This window comes from Centropristis striata, chromosome 7 (assembly GCF_030273125.1).
Source record: "Centropristis striata isolate RG_2023a ecotype Rhode Island chromosome 7, C.striata_1.0, whole genome shotgun sequence".
Lineage (NCBI taxonomy): Eukaryota > Metazoa > Chordata > Actinopteri > Perciformes > Serranidae > Centropristis > Centropristis striata.
In genome coordinates this window covers 21879104-21897602 of record NC_081523.1, presented here as the reverse complement: position 1 = coordinate 21897602, position 18499 = coordinate 21879104, and the positions used below count along the sequence as shown (strand labels likewise).

The following is an 18499-nucleotide window of genomic DNA, read 5'->3' as shown; positions in this document are numbered from 1 at the left end:
ACCTCGATGTCAGCTTTAGCCATTAAGGTTTAAAATCCACTAAAAAGACTAAATAAAGCACTCTTCTCCCAGCCTTTGCACCAGCTGGCAAACAGCACTAAAAAGGCGGAGAGAAAGGTGTGATCAGGCTTTATCAGTTACCGCATTGTGAAATGCTTGACTGTCATGAGGAGCAGGATGGAAATGAGGCTATGACGCTATGAATTACCATCTTTTCCAGCTCATTTGCAGATTCAGGCTAGTGTTTAGGTTAATAACGCTTCAAAAGGTTGCTAAAAAGAGACATGAGGTAAGGAGTTAGAGAGACAAATGGAAACAGTCAGAGAGAGTGAATGTGTGGATTAAGTTGCAACACCAGCAAAATTAGATTTTAGATTTTTGGCAGCAAAACTGAAATGACATTGAGAATAAAATGGATACCATTATATGAACAGACAAATACTGAAAGATATATGATCCAAACATCATGTTTTGACATTTAAATATGAGCATAAAGTTTAATTAATTAATTTAAAACAGCTTCAGACATAAATCCATATTTTTACTGTAAGATACTATTAAAATGTCACAGTTTGTTAAAACTGGTTTTATTATTAAAATTTCACAGTCTCTGGAGGAGAATAATTATCTGCCCCAGCTATCATTCTGTGTGGTGTCCATCAGGGCTTAATTTTGGGTCCGCTACTGATCTTTTTATACATGCTACTAACAGGTCTAAAATGAGTTTTAAACTACAAAGTATGTGAAGCTTAATGGGACATGTAACCCCCAAATAAAAAATAAACCTTTTTTACCTGTAGTTTTATTTAATCACTGACCGAAGAGATGTCCGTCTTCTCTCAAATATAATGGAACTAGATGGCACTCTGTTTGAGGTGCCCCAAGTACCAAAATGCATTTGAATTTCCAGAAATCATTACCTAGTCAGTCATAATAATCCACAGACCTGGGAGCAGTTTCCTGGAAGAAAATAGTCCCTACATGAAACTGCTAAAAATAAAGTCTATTGATATTTCTTTTTGTATGTATGTTGATCTACTTTCTTGTGCTTTTCACACCACAAGTCAAATGCATACAATTACATCCTACTTCCCTTCCCTACATCCTTGAAAAAAGGCAACGCATTGCATGTCATAATTTCCCAATCTGATATTTCCTACAATTATCGTAGAATGCTGCTGTTCTGCTATTTGTGATTGCTGCCGCTAAGTGTAAAGCACTTTGGCACAAATTCAGTTATTTTTAAAAGCATTAAATTAATTAACTTCTTAACTTATCATCTATTCATTTGGAACTACATGTACAGTTTGTGAGTAGGGTTGAGGGAGTGTTTTTTTTTCCAGTTTTTTACTTATACTGTTAAAAATAGCAAAAAAACACACACACAAAAAAAAACATCAAAACTAAATACATGGACTCGAGAGACATGAGGGTCTCTTCATCATGGTATTAGCACATAATTGATTCCAATTGCCCTTTGCTTGAAGAGAACACACACACGTAGCTGCTGAGCAGTAGAACCTGTTGTCCCTGGTCCCTTCACTTGCTCTCAACTGACAGAGTAAACACAATTACAAGACACTTAAAATAAATTGCAGCTGCAAGTCTCAATTTAACCCCAACAGGGAGAGTAAAACATAACCTAAAGCAGCTTAAGTTTAGGCTACAGCTATCACATAAAGCGCTAATTTTAACTTACTTTAGCACAGACGTGTATTTTTTTTTTTTGCTATATGTCTCCAGAATAGGCAGACATCGCTTTTAAGTCAACTTATTTGTTACTACTGATCAGCAGCAACTTCTGCCGGCCGTGCCAGATGATTCACATCGCTTCCTCTAGCAGCATCAGTCTGTCTGTGCGTGTGTTTCTGTTAACCAGATGGAGAAATTGGCAGGACACACTGACACTGTCCTAAGAGTAAAAAGTGCCTGTCAGTCTGCACATGCCGAGTTCTACATTATACCCCTGCACCACAGCCCATGCACATGCACGTGTGAGCTTTTCTGCAACACACACCAGTAGATGTGTTATTTTGTGTGCTGCAGACAGCATTGTTTGTTTTCCACAGGGATCAGGTCTTGGATGATGAGAAAAGGGAAGAATGAGAATTGGATTTGAAGATGAAAATCTGGAATTTCCTTCATCTAACAAATTCACTGACTGCATATTTATTTAATTTTCAGGAGGATAAGAAAATTAAAACCTTGAAATTGAAGAGTGCAGGTTAAGGGTTGAGTCAGGAGGCCATGTGGCATTCATGAGAGCCAGAAAGAGCAAGAAGTGGGCCAGAAGAGAGGGGGAGAAAGGTGAGAGGCTGCAACAAGATACAAACAAGGGAATGTAAACAAGTGGTATAAATAACACGGCAACAAGCACACGCAGTTTCACACATAAGACGCACACACACTGAACTTACACCTTCAAAACAAGAACCGACAAAGAATATCAAAGTGCCATTGTCCGATTCCTTGAATACGTTGTGCCTTTCCTTCCAGTTGCACAACAGGACCTATGGCTTTGTCCTCCCTCTTAAAGTTTGGGACCACAGAGGGACGAGTTCCCGCTCCATCTGATCCTCATGATTCCCATCAGTGTTCATAGCTTTGAAGTCTTAACAGAAACAATCTGGTGTGTTTGACCATGCAGTGAACCAGTCAGCTTTTTTTTTTTTAGTCTCAACGATTTATTAGCCTCAACTAATGATGTTAATCTCCTCTAATGCCATTACAGCCCACAGTATTGGCTTAGTTATGTCATATTATATCCAAGTGAGAGTAAATATAGATGAGCGGGGGTGTTGGGCTTGCAGCATGGACACCTGCAAGTACTGAGAGCATACATTTTCTCTCCCCACCTTTCTCTCTCTGTCTTATTATACTCCGTCGCCTCTGCACTTCAGCAGGGTGTCAGAGGTTTTCACATGAGACGAAACAACATGTTAAATTCACCAGGTGACGGTGTGGCCTCATACTGAGGTGGGACATCCCTGTTTCTCAAGTGAGTCAAAATGGCCCCATAGACTTTTGTAATAAGCAAGAGCTGAAAAACTGACGATGATATATTTTCTATTTCTTATTTCACTAATGTATTATGGAAACCATGTGCGTTGGGCACGCGCTTTAATCAATAGTGTACCCATAGAAAAATATGTTAATCTACTGAAAGGTACTCATAGAGCACAGTCCTCTGCCAGGGCCATGCTCTAAAGCCCTGCATGGAAATGTTTTCTTATTTTCGCTAATGCCTTTACCTATCTATTTTTCCCCTATTGGTTTTCGTGATATTTGTGCTTTTGAAAAACAGCGTCCCTTGACTGGTGCAACAGCTCAGATGAGAATTGCATTACGGAAGACAGCAACAAAAACTTCCACAACAACAACCCATAAAATGAATATAAATTCAAATTCAAACTTCTGTGAGAACTATGGTATGGTGAACTTTGGTGAATTATGTGTTTGCCGAATTACAGAAGATGCTTGGAGAGATTCAGAAAAGATAATGAATCAAATTTTATTGGGTACATGTGGATGGTAATTAAAACTTCATTAGCAACACAGAGTGGGACTGTGCACTCAAAGAGCAGTTCTGAACCTGTTTTAAATCTTATTTTTAATTTAATTTGTTGACTCCTTCCTTCTGGTTAGTGCTGGCTAACCCGGGACCCGCAGGTTATGTTTCTGAATGGTAGGTTTCATCGCTGCAAAGCTAAATCGACCCACCCACGAGGTTTGTGTTGTCCCGCACAAGCCCTAAATGCAAAATAATATCCGCCCAGTGATTTGATGCGCTCCAAAACTGAATGGGTTCTTCTTTGGCCCATGCTACACCCTGCCAATAAGTTTCATATAAACTGGGCCAGCAGTTTTTCTCTAATTTTACTGACAGACAAACAGACAAACCAAGCCTTTTGGCAATGGTAATAATAAAAAGCAGTGTCATGCATTTCCAGTTTTACTTTGGCTTTCCATACACTCCTCAGTCTGCCCTGTTGCTCATGAACCTTTGCTTTTTTACTCAAGGATATGTCTCCTATATGCATAAAATGGGGTCGGCTTCACTGCAGCTATCTTACCATTACAAAGCATTTCACCCTTCATGTATCCTCTTTCTGTTTGACTTCAGACACCATTTCCCAAATGAGGCCCCAACTTCACTGCTCAGAGCAAACACACCCACTGCTTGTCTTTGAAGCAGATGTAACTGTAGATTGTGTGTACAAGCCAGGCGGACCAAACCTCTGCACTTCTACCGCTGGTTACCACCTTTGTGGCCAAGAACACAGCTTCACTCAACACAATCGATCTATGGGTCCTCCTGAGACACACGGACAGACGCTCAGGAAAGGTTGGCTGGGAGAAGAAAAAGAAAAGAGTGCATGTGTGGACAGATCGAGACAAACGACTACCACTGGCTATAATCACTTTGGTAAGCCTTTAAATACATAGGAAGCATCTCCAAACATTTACTCTTGGCTTGTTATGCGGCTGGCTCAACAACAGACATTAAACTGCTGCAGAGACAGTACAAACCTCAGACTTTCAGGAAGGCTCTTCCCCAAGTGGAACAACAAAATGGTTTCAAACAACCTCAGAAGCTCAATGTTTGGGGCAGTCCCCCTACTCAACAAGACTGAATGATTTCTGCAAACAACTGAGAGAAAGATTGGTGGGTATGTGGTCAAATGTAGACCATTTTAAGTGCAGAAAGAAGGTGTCAGGATTGGAGTTTATGCAGTGGTAGTTCTGAGAAAGGCACCGGCTGTGTGTGTTTGCTCATGCTATCAGCGGCTGCTTTGTGTTTACAGATGTTTTAACGGTTGTCGAGGAAGACACGTTGGAGACCGATATAACGATTAAAGGAGGTGGACCAGTCAAAACGTCACCTGGATATCAGCAGTTTGTCTGAGAGCTTATCACAAAGGTAATGTCAACACACAGTGATAAAGAAATTTTCTCCATTTTGTAAACAAATACAAAGTCAAAAGGCTCAAGGGCAAAGACCAGAAGCTCAAAACTCTGTGTGATATGATTGATTTCTTTACAGTACAACGCAGGCAGCCTCATCTGGTTTAAAATAGTGCTTTTCATGTAACTTACCATCTTAAAAGGGATAGTTTGGATTTACTGAGGTGGGGCCTACAACATTGTTCTCCAAAGTCATTGTATTACCTATAATAGATGGCTCAGCACACAACCAGTTTGGAAGCAGACAAGAGTACTGGCACAGAAGCTAAGCAATGTACTACTGAGGATGGGGACAGCATCAATATGTATTTTAGCCACCTAAAAAAGACCTACCTGAAAAAAAAATCAATATTTTTTAAGTGTAAGCTATATTTAGAATATTTTCACCGCTCTATTTTGCAGTCAGACAGTCCCGTGTACATTTACCTGGGGGGAACTGAAGCCATTTTCACCACCACCACCAGACTTCATTGACAAAATAGTCAATTTAAAAATGGAGCTGTCATTGTCTGTGGGAATACTTTATTAGACACCCTGATTCAGAGGTGTGATTCTCACACAGCTTCACCGTACTAAACAACAAACCCACTTACCTTTCCCAGACCGCCTCTGCTCCCCAACACCAGCTGTTTCCAAATCCAATGCCCAAAAGGCAAAGCAACAACCAAAAATTTACGATACATGTCCAAAAAACAATTACAGCCATTAATTTCTAGCCAGAACGCCAACATGGTCTTTAACCATGATCGCTGTATCCAAATAGGAAAGCTGACAATTTGCAGATACTTTAGGCACTGGTTTTACAGGCTCTCTAACAGTAAAAAAAGAGTTGATTTATTACCAAAATATGTGAAACCAAAAACATTTGGCTGTGTTGGTACCAGTACTGGCAAGAGACTTATTTTGCTTGAAAAAGCACTAAAGTCAGCAGAGCAGAAAGAACAATATGTTCACAGCACATTATAATTGATCCAATGTTCTCAAACTTCTGTCCCATGTCGGTCCTCTGAGCTGTTTGTTTTCCTGAAATCTTGAATTAGTAACTGGTGAAGCTGTGACTTCATTATTTCCTGATCAATGCATTTTAGAAAGCTGCAGATTGCACAATGGACCACAAAAAGCAAGAAGAGCAGAAGAAAGAAAAGCCCAAGTGAAGTGCCAAATTCATCTGAGATAGATAGTGTTTTTGCTTCATGCTCCTACTGGTCACTCATCATGTGTACTGATGAATAAGTGTCTTTTTTCACACTATGATACATATAAGAAAATGAAGGGAATAAACTGTCCAAAGCTGTTGACATGCACAAACAATATGCTTTTATCATATGGTTCATCAGCACAGAAAGGACATACTGCAAATGGAGGGAAAAAATAATTACATTTACATGTGCTAAGTACATGTATATGTATACCCGATGCAACTATGTGGGTCAGGCCTCCATCAGAGCCCTTATCACACAGTCAAAATTCCCCTAGTGTTTCTCCAGGTAACAGGCGTGCTTTCCATTCTGGTAACAGGTGCTGCAGCAGCCAGACAGGCGGAGATGGTTTGGAGATTCCTCAGGTCTCTGTCTAATGCTGCCTGGCTCGCTTCTTAATGGCAAACAGCAGATGCACCTAAGAATATACCGGAGAGACAGTGGCTTGCCAAAATGTTGCTGTGATGAATTTTATTGTATGGTGTTGCCAGATGTTTGCAGTACCACAAAGTACATGCAAAGTCAATGTTCCTTTAACTGGAACTTAATGAAGCTTAGCCAAGTTCCAGGAATATGTTTACCCTAACTGTTGTGACCCAATTTATTAATTTGATATTTCAAAAATGATGCAGCTTTAAATGTGCTATCATGATTCACGCACCATGCCAACCAGCAGGCAAACGGTAATGTTATTACATTACAACAATGTTAAACACACTCATAAAGTTATTTTTAGTATGACTGTTTTGACCACAGATAATAGCTCGGGGCTACCCCACAAGATTAGCTAGAGTAACTGTATGAGTAGTGGACTCATCTAATGTTTAGTCAGCAAGTTAGTTTCGCTAGCGCACCCCGTGGCACTCTCCTCTCACTCCTAGCCGCCAGAATGAAATTCGAACAACAACTTTGGAGAATTCAATGAAGACAGATTTTCATCAGCACTGGTGGTTGTTTAATAATGAAGACAAAAAAAAACGCTTGATATTCCACCTATTGGATGAAGAAACAGAGTTTTTTAAGTTGGGGTTTGCACGAGGAAAATATGCCTAAAATCCAATATTCAGTATCTTGAGCAGGAGTAAATTCACATACAACATTATGCAAACCAGGCCTATAAATTATAAAGGTTTCCATATAAAATGGTAGCTAATCCAGCTTTCAGAAGTGGAATCTCTCATAAAATAACCCCCAGAAATGCAGACACAGCAGTACCAAACAGCCAGACAGCAACTCTTTCCTTTAGTTTAGATAAGTTTTGACAAAGTCAACAGCAGAATTGATCCATTCTTGGGATTTCTCTAAATCATGTGCTGTTCCAGCATAGGTAGACTTTAAATAAACAAGAATTTATTGGCTAAGGTTGCAAGGCTGCAAACTTTCACCTTATTCCAGCTGAAGTGGCTTCAACCATTAGAGCCAAATCACAAGGCTATTACTCTTGGACAAGTATGTGATGCTCTGAGCATCAATAATGGAAATTATGCCGTAACAGACAGCTATCTTGGCCATCTATTGCATTAGAGATTTCAAGTGGTAAATCTAATCAGCATTCAGTTTGGCCTGTTTTCTTAGCCACAGAATTCTTTCACCCAATTCATTCAAATGGTTCAGTGACAGCTGGATTAACTGGCTGGACATCCTGCCTTGTCCTGTCCCTGGACTTTGACAAGAGAAGCCCCGACCATATATTTACCCTGGCTCTATTGATCACTAGCCTGTTTGAGAAGCCAAACCAGGAAAGCGTGTCGTTTGCTTAACAGTGAACCTTTCCACATGTATCTGAGCAAACAGCATTCTGCAACTGATGTCTGACATAAGAGTGATAACAAGTGTCAACAGCGTGTTGCGAGCAAAACCTGAATCACATTTGTTAATGTTTGATGAGCTGAATGTAAAAAGCTGAAAAACTGAATGATGATTTGTCTCAATGAATTTCTTCTGCTTACTTGTTCTGAAAACAGCACAGTAAAAGCACCTACCTAATGACGTCACATGATCCCGAACCATGAGAAATGCAGATCCTGGAGTGGACAGCCAATCCAAGGAGGAAATGAGGAGAAGGAGCAGGAGATTGGAGGAGGACAACGAGACGGCCATGATGCTGGAGAGAGAGACAGTGGGGAGAATGAGAGAGGGAAAGAGACACAGTGATTATAATTACCAGTTGAACTCCATGATGACATGCCCATGTGAAAAACCTTCCTTCCCTCATGACTCTCTGCCTGACTCGCTCTTATTCTCCCTTTCTTTCTTGCTGCACTGTGAGCACAAATTGTGGATGCCATTTATTTTCAGCTGGTGTATGTGAAACCTTACACGCGACAGGGCATAATTAATTATCGTGCCAGGTTGCTGCTGCAGCAGCATTTGTTAGTTGAATGTATGAAACATGTTTTCTGTGTAATCATGTCATTTGTTAAATCTCCTTGAAACATTTTTACTCTTTGAAAATGTGAAAATGAACCTACTTCTCACTTTTATTACCTCAATAGACATTTTCCTAATTGGTTTATGGTCTTAATCGCCTATTTAAAGTCTTCTACAATATAGCAGGATGTTCATTTTGTAAATAATGGTCCCATTTACAGTAAAATAGACAACAAAGAAAGGTATTCTTTGTCCGTGGCTGGCCATGTTATTGTCAGGTCGCTGGTACAGCGCACTGCGTTTTTTCATCGTATAATTTTGACCCTGAATTTTGAAATTTTGGTCTCCTAAAATTATGTAATTTATTATTATGTTATTCTAAAACAACTCTACGGAGTCTGCGGTTCATTGCCTTGCCGCCAATGTGAATCCTTCTTTTACACTTTACAAATCATTGTTAATACAAAAATATTGATTATGGCAGTTTTAAGCTTTTTATATCCCATACCAAATCAATCCCATGTTAACAAGCTGTGGTAGGTGTAACTTGGTGTCCAAAACTGTTACAAAATACATTAAATCTAGAAATACTTCTTGCCAAACTTGTACCACACCAACACAGTAACATTTCCCCAAAGCTTGACTCCCCTCTAAAAACTAGACTTGATTTCCCAACAAAACCTTTAACACAGATATCTGGTGACTGTCTCTCTCAACCAGGCCATCTACCTACAACTACAAGACAATTTCTAAGTATATGACCTGTGATATAGAAAAACAGTTAAGTTCTACCAGTAAAGTCCAACCTCTAAATATAGGCCAAACTTTCTGCCCGCACCCTTGGCTATTTACAGCTGTGTCTCCACAACTTTGCTGGGCAGCCAGCAACCCCAAACGAGGAGGCTATGTTTCTCAGGGCAACACTGCCAATACTTTCTCCAGGCAGAGAATCTTAAAGCTGTATAACTTCAGTGAGTTACACAGCATCTCAAAACATTTATTTCTTACAGGGACAAGAGTGCTTGCCATGCCTAGAAATAGCAAGCTGTGAGATTATTTCACAACATTTTTATTTTCCATGTCTAAAGTGACAATTACTGAGCAACAAAGTGGCCACTTTTCAAGACTGTGGAGCTTGAACAGAGCATTACAAGAGCTAGCAGCAAAAGAAAAACATGATCAAAGTTCATGATTGCCCATATAACGGAACATATTGAAAACTGGCACCTATGTACAGTCAGAAAACCATCCATTAAATTCATTAAGAGAAGAAATTCAACATGTTAGAGTGTACTCATAATGTTGAGTGACCATGTGTGCGCATGGGCTGGCTTCAATCAGTACCAAGAATAAATGCTGGCATTGTATGTTTCTGCAAATCACAAATACAATGCATCCCTATGTTTCTGAACCATTATAACCCGTTCCCATTCCTTCCAGAGGTTGTAATAAAAGGTTGAAAAAAATAAAAATAAACACATATTGACACACTGGTAGCAACAAAACTACATAGTTAAGCTTGTAGGAAAAAAATCTGGGTTTGAAAAACCAAACTCCGTACATAACTTGCAATCGACTTTTGCTTTTGCATGGGAAACGAGTGGACTCCAAACACCTGTCTGTCTGGTTGACCCATGTAACCATCCCCCCTCCTGGATCTGCTTGTTACACAACCCAGACCCCAAAAATGTTGAGGCACAGTGTAAATTGTAAAAACAGAATGCATGTTTTGGCACTTAACAAAAGTCCACCAGTTTGAACATTAAATATATTGTCTTTGTACTGAATCCAACTACATGTATGTTGCAAATGTTTTGCAAATCATTGCATTATGTTTTTATTTTTGTTTGCATAGCATCCCAGTTTTTTGGAATCATGGTTGTCCTACTCCTGCTGATTAACATATCTAAACGACAAAAAATCGTTTACTGTAGTTGGGCTGCAAAAAAAGTTTATTTTTCATCTACTTCCTCAGGCTTTACAAAGATTTTGTAGAATGAGATGTTGCCCTGAAAAGAAAAGAAGATAAATAAACTATATGCAGCCTAACAGTGTGCAGACCTCCTGTGTGCCCTACATGGCAACATAAATCTGTCACATTGTAACACATTTCCTTGACACAATTTTGTTGGTCAGTGCTTCAACGTCAATAAAAATATTCAGTCAAGCGTGTGTGTGTGTGTGTGTGTGTGTGTGTGTGTGTGTGTGTGTGTGTGTGTGTGTGTCTGTGTGTCTGTGTGTGTGTGTGTGTATTTGTGGATGAATTCCAAGAGTCTGAGGCCATACAAGGCCAAGTTATACAATGCAAGAATTCATGGCAGAGAGCTGTCAAGCAGTGGGCTCGTCTTGCTGGACTAAAATGCTCCATTGACAATCAATTATTGCTCATTTTCTGCTTTTGACATCATGCCCAAGTTTTTCTTCAGATTTCTCCCTCTCCCTTTTAAAAACATGACTAAAAACAGCTCACATTTCTCGCCTCATCAAAAGCTAAGGTACCATTATCACGATTAATTACACAACCCTCTGCTGAGCACTTTTAAGCAGCTTTCTTCCTGACTTTATGAGGGTTTAAGTTTCTTTCCACATTGTCTCTTCTTTCTTTAATCAGTCGAGTAACCAAAATACTAGAAAAGAGGGCCAAACAGTCCTTCCACTCCAACATGTGGCCCCATGTTAATCCTGACATTAGTCTCTCCCTCTCTCATGTGAAAGCGTCTGTGAAAGCCCTGCCGAGGCGGGTGCTTCATCTCCATCTCGTGCACGTTTCTCCCCCATTCCTCTTCTTTTCTCGGCCAATTACTGCCGTTTAGACTTGCGGGAAGTGCCGCCTAAGCCAATCAGAAAAGAGGGAGGCTCAGCACAGGCCTCCTGGGGTCCCTTGGTAAACATTTAAGGCCTCTGTGGTCAACCTTCCTCCCACTAACTCTGCCCTAAAACGCACACACATACACACATGCATGCAGCATAAGCACACCACACATGCTAACACACACGCACATCTTGACTTGGCACCCCACTGCCAGCGCCATGCCTCTCCCATGTTTCCTTAAATCTCTATTGATCATCTGTGTTTGTTCAGAAAAGGAGCTGTCAGGAGAGGGAGGAGGAGTTGAGGAGTAGATGGTGTGAGGGTGAAGCGAAAGAGAATGAAAGGTTAGGGGGTGAGAGGTCACATCATCTTTGTGTTAGTCTCTTCTATAGCTGCAAAAGAAAAGCCCACACACGCAGAGTTGTGTTGCAAGCCAAAGTTTAGTCCTCTGTTCTTCCAAAGGAAAGGCAAAAAGACTGTGATTACTCTGATATTCTGTCTTCATCACACATTCCGTCTCTCTTCACACCTGAAGGACAATACTTGTCTTTTTCCAAGTGTCTGTGGCCAGGGAGGTAAAGGTTACATTTTGTGAGGAAAGGGGTGTGGCACAAGCTTTCTTTTATCTCAGTTGTTTGGGCAGTGGTTGCCTGCAGGTGGGGTCATTGCAGGACATGACCCTATGGAAAAATGTGCAGAGCTAAGTTTTAAAAAGAACATTTATGAAGAAATAATTGCCAAACAAGTGTGCTCTGATGCTTCAAAGTTGACAGAGGCAGAAGCAAAGTGTATTTTAGGGAACAATATCATTTCAGAGCATTTTGATGAATGACAGCCAATCTAAATCCATCTGAATTTACAAGGTGTGAAGATTTAGTGTGGATGCTCTAATTGTTATAGTTATCATTATAGTTAACGTTCTTGATGTGGACCGTTCCGAACAAAACAGTTTTTGAATGGTTTCTGAATTTTCCTTAGTGACCTTGAAGGTTTTCTCTGAAGTTTTTGACCACTATTGGTGCTGTGGAGCGATGTTCTACGAGTTCCACATTTCATTTGTATCAAGCACAAGCATGGACATTCACACTTGCAGGTGACGTAATACACAGTTGTGTACGCTTCGAAGAAGACATGGATGAAACAAACAGATGCATTCACCATATGCACATTCTCTTTTTCCTACTGTGCTGCAAGGTAAGCACTTGAGATATAAAAACTAACAAATATACAACCTTGGATATTTACTTAACATCCAGAAAAACTTGAAAAGCAAAATAGAGATTATCATCTGAAGTGTCTGTATGTTTATCTTTAGGTGGGAAGCAGGCAGGAAAACAATGACAGCATACATTCATTAACATGATTATGGAAATGCATACATCCGTGCACAGACAGAAATGCACAAAGAAGAATGAGGTCGCCCTTAAATGGGATTAAGCCCCCGTGCTGTGGTGGACCCTCTCTATACTCACAACCCTCGACGAGTTGTCGACCTCGATCTGTGAGAAACACTCGTGTGTAACAGGTGCACACACACTCATGTTAAGATAGAAGGAGGTTTTGCCTGTGGCGTAGTGTTAGGATAATTAACATCAGCTTTTACTTTCTTGCTTTTTTCTTTCTTTGTCTCAACATTCCAGTGATATCAGGCAGTCATGGTGGCTGACTGAGTGGAGTCAAGAGCTTCAGTTCAGAGGAAATGAAGTGTAATGCAGACTGAAAGAGCTGGCAGAGGTGAGTAGTAGTGTGTCGCTGCAGGTAAAAACAACATGGACAAAGCCCCTCAGAGAGAATTAGATTCTAACAAAGACATTTATTAGCCTTGAGTAAAGGCACCTTTACAGTTTGGGCTGTCAAAGATGAAGTACACTATCACAACTCTGAAATCTACGGTCACCAATTCAAGATGATAGTATAAGGCTGCACAGAGAGCCACATCAACCAACTATTCACTGATTTAAAGCTTTGGCAACCATAGAAAACCTCTGTCATAAATTCAGGAGTCCATTTGTCATAACGTGACTGCTTTACAACCCATGTGTAATGGAAGAAACCAAATAGAATGCAGCATTTAAAGACTTGCAGTTATACAGTATATAAGACATTATATACAGTAGATAAGATTAAGGACAATCTGTCATACTACAAATTTGATTGGTTTCAGTCTCACTCATTACTCAAGACTGTATTTCACTCAAATTGTGCAACGCCACATCCAACAAACCTGCAAGGTCACTGTTGTTGCACAGTGTACGTGAAAGCCCTTAAAACAAGGGAAACCCTTACATGTTCACTCATCAGTTATTTATTTTAAAACTGTAAAGCCTCATTACCACTGCATGGTGCAATACAACTCAACTCAGGTAGTCGAGTTTCCAAGCAAGCTGAGCCAATGGTAGAGGACCGCTGATATGCGTGATACATCCAGTAAAAACCCACAATATCAAAAAGCCAAGTGACCATCAATAACAGTTGCAATTAAAATCATTTTGCAGGAGCCTGCAAAACCAAACCATGCTTAATTGACATGGAGCAGACATATCTTCTTTGTTATTTTGCCAATTAAAGAATCCAGCAAGAGCCAGATGGAGCAAAAAGCAATGTGTTGCATTGAAGATGGTCACAGCAGTTTCACAAGGCATTGCTATGCAGTTAACAGTTAGAAATCCCAACTATATTGAGGGAATTGCGAAAAAACACCTGGTACCAAAAGAGAGTGGAGTAGGTCGAACCATGCAGTGCAAATGAGGCATAATATAAATTAATGTCCATCTAAAATGTGGTTGCAATGCAAAGAAAATGCACCCACACATGCAAGTTAGTGGGCTGGAAGGTCTTCTATAGGAGTTGTCTTTAAAGGGTTTCAGGTGATATGTGCGGAGAGAAGGTTGTCTGCACTTCATGAAACCATAATAGAATGAACTGAACTGAATTTGAACTGAATATCTGATGAATATGTGAAACAATGTTTTTATTCAACGTTCTTAGACATTTCTGATGAATTTTTCACTCAGTTGGGGCCTCTGAAGTAAGGCCGGGGCCGTAAATGCAGCTTGTGATGTATGCCTTTATTCCAGTAAGTTTTCAGAATCATCATGCAGCATAAAGGCATGTAAGACTAGCCTTCCAATGACTCCTCAAGTCTTTGAATGCATTAATGTAAATCTAATGCCACCTATTAGTGTAATTCTGATCTTTCGTTCACTTTCTAAGTCATCATTAAGTGTTTTATTCCTTGCCTAAGCCCCCTTTCTTTGACTACCTTTCAATACAAATGCCCTGCTGTTCCAAGTGCCTCACTGGGCTAATTGAGGGCTAAAGAAGAATTAAAGGAAGATGTGAATCAATTTAGTATGACCTTGTTAATTACTTTGGAACAAGCCTGTGAATTAGTTGCCAAGCCTAAGAAAATCTATTCAGGGTCAGATTTCTCAAGGGAAGCAGACAACTATTCAGTCAAAGGCAATCAACTACAATCATGGATTTAAGCCCAGGTGGATAAAGCATGTGTGAGGTCACAAGGCATCTTTAATACCAGGAAAACTTCTGAGAGGAACAAGTGCTTAACGTATAATGTGTCGACGTTAGCTAGCCAATGGTGTAACCAGAATCTTGCTCCCACAAAACACACAAATATAAAAGATGAACACACAAAGGTTGTAAAGGCTGAACCAATTAACCAATGTTACCGGACGATAATGGCCTATTACAGATATATAATTACAGAATCAGAAGCCTTTATTGTCATTGCACAGGGTAACAAGTACTAGTATAACAAGATTTGCCATCAACCCGTCCAAAACATATAAAACACACACACAATATGACAGAGGTGAACAGGACAGGAAGACAGAGATGAAGAAACAGAAATACAGCACAACGTGAGGGGAGGAAAGGAGGAAAAAAAAAATGAAAACAACCTCAGCAACATAAGCACATACATAATACACTTCACAACATGAATCAATATGTACCAGTATCTGTGTATATGATTTTCAATAAGCGTCAATATGAAAACCTACAGAACATAGAGTTCAGAAAATTATCCTTGTGGTAATTTATTTATTTTTTAATGAAATGTTCAGCAATTTACGGACTGTGAACATATTGTTTATTTAGCAATAGTTTATTTATTTTTTTAAATTATTATTATTATTTCACATGTTACACATTATATGCACAATGTATAATATGTTAAACATGGTTTAATTTTATTGGCTTTATTTACTGTAACTTATTTGTTTAAGTATGCAAGTCTTCTGAGGTCTTTCATGATATATATATTCAAATTGATAAATGCTGAGCCTTGCGAATAAATGACTGTACGCCCACTGTCTGCTGTACGTTCGTTTGATAAATGAGGGCCATTGTGTTTAAATCTCTCTCTCTGATTTGATTTTACAGTTTGTAAAGGCCCTTGAAAATGACCACATGAAAAGGCTGAGAGCCTTGAGCCTGGGGTGCTTTAAAACATTGGCAATCATTTAGAAAAGGTGCTGGTGCCCTGAGAAAGATGGCTGCAGGACACACACACACACACCCACACCCAAGTCACTCTGATCATTTTGATTTTCCTGATTGTTGAACCAATGAACCAATAATGGCTGCATTTAGTTTAAATCACATTGTGTACTAAAACTGCTGCAAAAATAAGATAAATGTAAATAAAAACTTAAAAAATAGACCTTAATGTCAACAATTATATAATTATTAACCTTCCTGGAATGACTTCCATTTACCTGGCACTGGAATTAATCTCGTGGAGCATCTTTATTCGCTCCGTCTCATTAAGATAAGGTTATACTTCATGACTTTGGCAGCCAGTAAACAATATTTCACTAACATTGTGGCAGAACTAATTAAACTTCAACATAATCATCATTTTTAAATCTTCATGTTTGTGAGGACACATACACAAAGTCGTCCAAGGTCCACTGCTGGGTGTCTCAATAATTACACAAGAATCATGCAAATAGATGTTCTGCCCTCGACTTTCCCCTTCACCACTAACCTCTTTCTTTAAAATAAACAAAATTTAAGTAAACATACCACAGACTTCAACATGAGTCTGCACGTCACACCAGACACTGGCGGTGAGAAAGAGTCCACACAGACAGGAGGCGGGACCCCGAAAACTGCAGCTCATCCAGCTGTGTCCAAGAGGCCTTTAAGTGTTTGGTGTATTTGCATAAATTAATTAACCTGTGGTGGCTGTGTGTGTCTGTGGTGCAAAAATAATTTTTAACTTGTGTGCATGTGCGTCTGTGTGCGCTCCCAGGCATTCAGATCTGGCTACTGGATGGCTCTAATGTCTCTGACTCTTATTTCATAAGAGGAGAGTGGAAAACTCAGAGTCAGCACACTGGCATGAAGAGAGCCTGTGCTGGAAGGAGATCAGGACACACATCTGCAAACCCTGCTACGCTGTGTGCGTGTGTGTGTGTGTGTGTGTGTGTGTGTGTGTGTGTGTGCGTGCGTGCGTGTGGTAAGCCAGGGAAGAAGAAGAGTGGGTGTTTGTGTGCATGCATGTGTATGTATAAAATCAAGTTTGTGTATCGGAGCAAGAACAAGAAAGGTAAAGAGTGCGAGCAAGAAAGTGAGTCGAGCAGAAACAGAGAAAAAGTGTGTGCTGCACACATCTGAAAACTGATCTTTGTGGAAAATGTCTGCTTTGCAGCATTCCACACTGCATGTGTGCACGCATGGGCATGCAACAGTGTGCGAAAATATAATAACTAATAGCTGTCAAGCTAATTTTTTTTTACTTTTTTTATCTGTTGCTGCTGCTCGACATGATTAAAATAACCGGTTGCCACTATTGGTCATTTCAGAGAGAATTAATTCAAACTAATTGACAGTCACAAGTGTGCTAATCTGGATTTTGTTTAAATGAATGCAACACATTCAGTGCTGATTGTTGGAGAGTCTAATCCTATGTGAAAAAATAAAGAATCAACCCATTTGTTGTTTTGGAGGACTAAATGTGAAGCATTTCTATTTGCACTATATCCTGCTGTTTCTCCCCTGCTGTCAGACACACACACACCATGACAGCCACACACATCACTGAAGAAAAAGTGCACATGGATGTGTGTAAAATCTAATGGTTCCCAGAGTGCTGTTGAGCTGTCAAAGGGTATAGAACATTAGAGCAGTACTTAATGTTGCATGTGGGAGTGTGGTGAACACTGAGACAGAACCTAAACTGAACCAACGTCTCTTAAAACTACTCACCTCATCTATTAAAACATCTCCTACCTTAGCTACCTTGTGGACGCTAAAATAGCTGTCATTATGATTGTCCCTTCTCATGCAGTTTCTCTGCATTAGAATTTACTGAGCAACGTTTGCAAGAATAAATCCTATTAAATATGACTCAGCTATATATAATATGTGGTCTTAAAAAAAGAGGTTATGTGCTTTATATTACATAGTGTCATAAAACGGATCTAAGATAACACCATCCAAGGGAGGTAATGAACATGCAGCATTTTATAAAGCTATGTGATGTGATTTTGATAAAAAGAATAATCTGAAAAGAAAGGAAAAAAACATTTAATTTAAAAAATCTAAACTAAAATAGGAGGCTCAATTGTGCACTTTTTATTTTTCTTAAGGAATTAACTACTCTACTGCTAAACAATACAAACAAAAAAATTAAGCAAAACCTGAATACCTCAAAATGCAGATAGCAAGAAAATGTGCTCCAGACTATCATCGTACCAATATTAGCCATAAGTACAGCAAATAATTCAAGAACAACTTGGCATAACACAGTTTGTCAGATGTGGGACTAGTTCACTTTCACCTACTTCATCCAGTTATTTCTAATGACTATTATAATTAAAACAAACTGTGAAATATCCTCCATTACATATCTTGGTATTTAACAACCACATTTGAGGCATCATTGCAAAATACACAATATAGGCTTATATATCAATATCAGAATAGTTTTTTCCTCCCTAATTTCAATATCAGTATCAGCCCCAAATATCCAGTATCGGTCAGTCTCGGGTGACAGATGAAGGTGAAAAGCCATTTTTAAAAACTCTCCTGAGAGGAGGAGTGTGGTCTAAGTTTGCATCTCATCATATGTGATGTGCTTTCTGATTAAAACAGCAATGGAGCAAAAGTGTTTTTTCTGTGGTCA

The 18499-nt window shown here is 39.5% G+C and overlaps 1 protein-coding gene and 1 long non-coding RNA gene across 3 annotated transcripts in view; one reads left to right on the top strand and one right to left on the bottom strand.

Moving 5' to 3' along the window:
- Positions 1–18499, bottom strand: part of ghra (growth hormone receptor a) — a 32761-nt gene that overhangs the window by 13333 nt on the left and 929 nt on the right. The window contains exon 2 of one of the 2 annotated variants that reach the window (XM_059336580.1): positions 8147–8268. In XM_059336580.1, the coding sequence (XP_059192563.1) occupies positions 8147–8264 (118 nt within the window). In that variant the 5' untranslated portion in view covers positions 8265–8268. Of the gene's footprint in view, positions 1–8146; positions 8272–18499 lie in introns of those variants that run through there. The other variant, XM_059336581.1, reaches the window with a different exon arrangement.
- Positions 4056–8249, top strand: LOC131974322 (uncharacterized). Its single transcript, XR_009394655.1, has 3 exons — positions 4056–4426; positions 4806–4921; positions 8129–8249. It is a non-coding gene; the product is annotated as an uncharacterized LOC131974322 (long non-coding RNA).